The sequence below is a fragment of the Papilio xuthus genome, unplaced genomic scaffold, assembly GCF_000836235.2.
Source record: "Papilio xuthus unplaced genomic scaffold, Pxut_1.1 DF826945.1, whole genome shotgun sequence".
NCBI classification, from domain to species: Eukaryota; Metazoa; Arthropoda; class Insecta; order Lepidoptera; family Papilionidae; genus Papilio; species Papilio xuthus.
In genome coordinates this window covers 945,153-951,152 of record NW_013531704.1, presented here as the reverse complement: position 1 = coordinate 951,152, position 6,000 = coordinate 945,153, and the positions used below count along the sequence as shown (strand labels likewise).

Below are 6,000 nucleotides of genomic sequence, written 5' to 3'. Positions count from 1 at the left end.
CCTCGCCCGGGAGCGGGCGAGCTCTTCTGGAGCGAGCGATTCTCCACGGGCTCTTTGCTCGACCCGCTCCCGGTACGCTTCGGCCAGCACACCCGCTTCTACCTCCCATGGGGGAGTGCCGGCCAAAGCGCAGGCCGCTGCATGGCCTACCGTACGGTAGGCCATGCATGCGCGCACCGCAACGATGCGCTGCGGCCTGCGGAGGAGGGACCTGTTCGGCGCGTCGAGGGCTTCTGCCCAAATCGGCGCGCCGTACAGGGCCATACTGCGGACGACCATGGCGTACAGGCGTCTGACCTGCACGCCCGGACCTCTCAGGTTCGGGAGGAGCCTGGCGAGGGCGGAAGCCGACGAGTCGGGGGGTTAGCGTCCGGAAGTGATCTCCGAAACGCCAACCCCCGTCGAGGATGAGGCCAAGATACTTGATCCGGGCCTTAACCTCGACCTCGTCCCCGTTGATCCGGAGGGTCGCTCCCGCGGGCACTCTCCACCTCGACCCTTGTGACCACCCCTATCATCCCCCTTCCTATGTACGTAACCTTTTGGGACACCCTGTATACTTTGGTATCTTGTACATAAAATTTCACGATAATGAAAGAAACATAAACATTACATAGCAAAGATAAAGTCTCGTTAAAACGCAACCTCGGGTTAAAGTCATAAATCCTTCCAATCAATACGTTAATAACATTTATCTGTTGGTTACAATCAAGAAAGTTATCTAATTTCGTTGCCAGTTAAAGTTACTTAGAACTGGTAGTTGGTAACTTAATGTAGAATACATCGGCTAAGTTACGTACCAGTAAAAAGTTAAATTAAGTCTAGATTTATTACTTTAGGAACAGCAACTAATCAACTTAAAATTGCCGATAGGCGTTGTAATCTAATCGAAATTGCATTAACTTGAGAGTGCTGTTATTTACGAGCATTTGAATCAACTAAAATCTCTATCATACCATAAAAAACATGCTTTCTTTTAGCCCAGTAAGTTTATAAACTTTCGGAAACAATGTCAATCGAAGCAAGAGTGATGGAGCCAAGTTAATTACTGGTCTATCCATATAATAAAATTATTGTTTTTAAAGCCTGAATTGAAGATTAAGAAGATGAAGATGCAAGCGACCGTTAGTTTCTTAGAAAGCATGGAGTCTTGGAAACATTTTTAACAAATAAATTAGACATTATATCCTCATAAAAACACTGCTTACTGATTATCGAAGAGACTAAAATATATTTGCACATTTACTTAATTTGCTATGTAATTTTTTTCTAACACATAAGTACGTTAATACGTAGATATAGGAGATACAAGAAACATATATATAATATGTTAATAGGACCAGTGTAACTGGTTATAATTTTGTATATCTTAGCCTAGACGAACAAGATAGTGGTTTTTATTATTAGATGAACTTATGTGACACTAACAAAAAACATTTTTGTAATACAAATCTTGAAAACATAGAAAAAATATTGCTAGAAAATCTCCGACATATTTATTTTTTCTCATAATATTCTCCGATATTTCTATTTTTATAAAAAATTACACCGTCTTTTGTTTTATGTTAGTTTCTTAATTTGGAATTGCACTTTTATTGTTAACAGAATAGCTGTTTTCAATCACAACATAGAAACAATATAACAAGATTATTTGATATGTTTGTTTATCGCTGGGCTTGTTTGTCGAGTACCATACTCTTTGATTGCGAAGGGAGTGCCCTACTACGGTTACTTTACTGTGTGTTTTGACTCTCGTGATGTATTGGGTGTTTTCCGTTGGGTCGATCAGACTACCCCTCTATCGGTCAAATGGTATTTTTTCCTATAAGGCCGATTGAATGAATATAATGGCACTGTGCTTTACGTATGCAAAAAAAATAAGTATTTTTTTTAATTAATTCCTATTCAAAATTTATTTCAAATTACAGGTTATGTCAAAAATATTATTTACGATGTACCGAGTCGTTATACGGCGCACGTGGCCAAGCGCACGTGCGTCTCGGTCCGCCTGCTTTACACTATTAAATCAAATTTCTTGAATCGGAAAAAATCAACCATCAATTACACATTGCAATATTTGTAAAGAGAACAGATTAAAAAAGAATCGTATTTTAGATACTATCAAAATTTTCAAATAACACTGGCTGAAAAGAAATGTTCACCACTTAATCTATTAAAGAGTGGACCCCAGCTTCAGTAAACTGGAACGATTTACATCAAGAGCCATTTGCAATTTGCAACTCAAAATTTATGTATAAGTAAACTTCTGGTAAAAGGGATGGACGAGCATGATAGGAACTGTTAGCAAATTAAATTATTAACCAAAAAATCTGATTAATTAATTATAAAAAAATATATGAGAACTTTTTCAAATTGAAACCAGCCAGTTTTAATATATGGGATATACATCAATTTTGACAGATAAAATATTTAATACTCAAAAAAAAATAGAAAAAATATAACTCGCTGAAATCAAACAAGTTTTCTTACGTAGAGGACAAGCCCACTAGCATGGGTTTTATCAAAATAAAATTATTCTGAACATGTATATTAGTTTATAAACGAATGAAAATGCGCTTAAGGAAAAACAATATTATATCTCTGAATAAAAACGATGTCCGCATAATGCGGACGCTAGTCCGAACCTGAACGTAGTGGCCTGTAGAAAGCTCTCGAATTCCCATCGTTTTAAATTAAAAAAAAAAAACTTTGTGATTATTTAAAAAAAAAAAAAATAAAATGAAGAAAATTATAAAGGATAGTGTGTTGATGGTATCAGTGAAATATCATCCGGAATTTTATGACGAGGTAAGCGATTTTTTTTTTACGTATTAAAAAGTTTCTATAAATTGCCAGCAATTCATGAGACTAATTAAGTATAATTTACGTTCATAATTTATAATACGTCTATTTTATAATCATTCGGTCAAAAATATAATTAAAAAGCTTGAATTTAAATGGCATTCAGACTGCTGTAGTTTAGTGCTTTTTAAGCAGTTTTAATAATCTGATGTATAGTTAATTGAAAATCAAATAAATTCGAGAGCATATGACTTTATACAGAAAAAAGATGTGATACCAATTAAGTTATATTGATAACTTGATACCGAAACTTTGGAATAATAAATTTACGGTTATTATAAGAAGTTACAATCACATAGAGGAATGCTCTGTTTTAAATTGTAAAAAAAGTACTTAATTTTAAATAAATAAAAAAAAGAAAAAAAGTAGGTTTTTTGCGACAACCCTAGTAAGATTTGTAAACGTATTCATAAATGCCACAAGCGATCAAATGCAAAAAGTACACGACCGGTTTATAGGTTTTGGAATGGCCCTTAATAAAATCATTGATTTACCACATGTATGGATAAATGTTGCAGGTAATCTTGCTCGGGAATAATGTTTCAAGGTCATTTTAGGGTTGACATTACAATGTTAATAAAATTTTACGTACCAGTATTTTTAATTTTATGTACAGTAAAGTCAGATTGTTAATTATTATCTTGTTAGTCATACTAGATTTTTATACTTAACTAGCTATCGCCCGCGACTCCGTCCGCATGGAATTAAAAAAACGTAATAGTCTATGTATTCCTCCAAACTATATTCTATATGTATGCCAAATTTCATCGAGATCCGTTCAGCCGTTCTGATGATACCTTCAAACAAACATCCATTCATCTAAACATTCACATTTATAATATTAGAAAGAATTAAGATTTAGAGTAGTGCTAAAAACAGTTATATCTCTAAATATTCTATGATCGTATATCTATCGTATTCTGCTCAAACTATGTATCTTACTATCTTACTAGTCTTACTAATCTTACTAATATTATAAATGCGAATGTTTAAATGGATGGATGGATGTTTGCTTGCCGGTATTTCCAGAACGTCTGCACGGATCTCGATGAAATTTGGCATAAATGTAGAACACAGTCTGGTAGAACACATAGTTCTAAAAGTTTTTTTAAATTCCGCGCTGACGGAGTCGCGTGCGAAGGCTAGTCTAAATATAAAAACTTATACGTGGCATGCTATTTTTTCTAAGATAGTAATATAACTAAATCATGTAACCGGTTTTTCTGACAGTTTCGTATACGAAAATAGCAACGTGACATTTTTTTCATTACTTGTTTTGATTACATTGTTTTAACCCTAAGTTTACGCTGTCTTAAAATATATTTCTTTCTCAGGTTTTGTTTAAGTATATCGTCTGTAGAAACTCACCGTTAGAAGTAGAATTTTCTTTGTTTGTTTGTTTCGGAAAAACTTAAATACGAATAAATAACACGAGGCAAATGTTTCTGTTAAAAATAACATTGTTATAAAATGGTGTATTTGTTATTTTCGTTATATCAATTGCAATATATTAACGAAATAACGTCAAATGATTTTATCTTTACAGCCATCTTTAGATAACGTTGCTTGGTGTAGATTTGTTCAAATAAACACAGTTAAAATACATTTTACTGTTGATAAACACGCTATAAGTAGTTTTATCTTTGACTGTACATAGCTATGCAAGATACCTAGATTTTTCTATCAAAAATTGCAAGATGCAACAAACCAATACTGTTACACGAAAAATATTTCCACTCCAAATACATAGATTGTCTATTAAATTATAGATAAATCATTCGCGAATAGATAATAGAAACATGCGTTATCTAGTATAACATTGATAGAAACATAAATCTAGCATTCAGAGTGATAAGTCGCGTATATGTGAGGAAATGTACCGCAGACTGACCGCGGGTCGGAGTCAGCGGAAACTTGCTCACTCTGACTGTAACATATCTGTGCAGACGCAGGCGATTTGTGACGTCATTATTAGCTATTCCATTGATAATAATGTAAACTTTCCGCTTATATAATTATATATTAGGAGAGACTAACACAGACCTTCCATTGAATCCTTAAGGGGGCGTTGTCCGAGCACCGAGCAATGTTTCTAATTCTTCCATAACTATTCTTATAAGAAAACAATGGGAAGAGGAGTGAATTAAGCGAGAGAGAGGACTTACAGGAAGAGAGAAAGTCTATATGTTTTCTCTTCTATCCTTTAAAGCAATGTGTCTGCAACCATTTGACGAACGGCTAAGGAGAGCTGGTTTTCAGATGGCTCCTTGTGCTCGCACGTTATTAACAACTCGAAGGAAGGAGTAACTAACCTAAAAAGTGATAAAAAGACAATTTTTATGAATATTATCAAAACAAAGTAACAAATTTCATTATAATAGTAAAATATATATTCAACAATAACGTTTTGTGATACTATCAAAAAAGAAACGTATAAAGTTTAACCGTATACAGCAAACTGCTTTTCTAAACATTAAGGCAAGTAATAATTTTATGTTTTTAAACTATTTGTAAATTTGTGACTCCAGTAGAAACTTTACAAAACCTGTTTGTAATATTTAATATGAATTCGGTAAAAAATAAGTATTTGCAATCTTTTAATATCTTCTGTTATTGTCTAAAATACTGTTTTCTACCTAAGACGAATATATAATATGTAAGATTAACCTTGAATAAAATAAACACGGTTTTTAAATTTAGTCACATTGCCAATAATTAAGACGGAATAGTGTCCGAATATGTGATCATTAAAACAGTTATAAAAACAATATGTCCATGTTTAAAAATAATACCACACTCGACTCGGTTTTAAAATATTCAAATCCAACAAATCAATACTTTTTGTTTTTTTTTAAATTTTATGACCTGGTAACATAGACCTTTAGGTCATGTCTTATTTGGACATCAATACCTAATTAACATGTGTGCACAGATAAAATATTTTACAGACGTTTACAGAAATTCGTTACTTATTTTTATTATCTGCACAAAACTAATATAGTGTTGTATAATCTGTGACCATACATTAAAATTCCGCGAATTATTTTTTTTCGTTTGAAAAGGAATTGCAATTATTCCATTTAATGCTGTAGTTATTCCTTTTTTCCCTAATTTAATTATTTTTAGTTGTATTGAAGT

At 33.4% G+C, this 6,000-nt stretch overlaps 1 protein-coding gene across 6 annotated transcripts in view; it reads left to right on the top strand.

Moving 5' to 3' along the window:
- nebu (solute carrier family 2 member nebulosa) overlaps positions 1 to 6,000 on the top strand; it is a 35,100-nt gene that overhangs the window by 17,235 nt on the left and 11,865 nt on the right. The window contains exon 1 of one of the 6 annotated variants that reach the window (XM_013316839.1): positions 2,600 to 2,808. The exons of 4 other annotated variants lie outside the window; for them this stretch is intronic. In XM_013316839.1, the coding sequence (XP_013172293.1) occupies positions 2,740 to 2,808 (69 nt within the window). In that variant the 5' untranslated portion in view covers positions 2,600 to 2,739. Of the gene's footprint in view, positions 1 to 2,599; positions 2,809 to 6,000 lie in introns of those variants that run through there. One more of the 6 variants, XM_013316838.1, reaches the window with a different exon arrangement.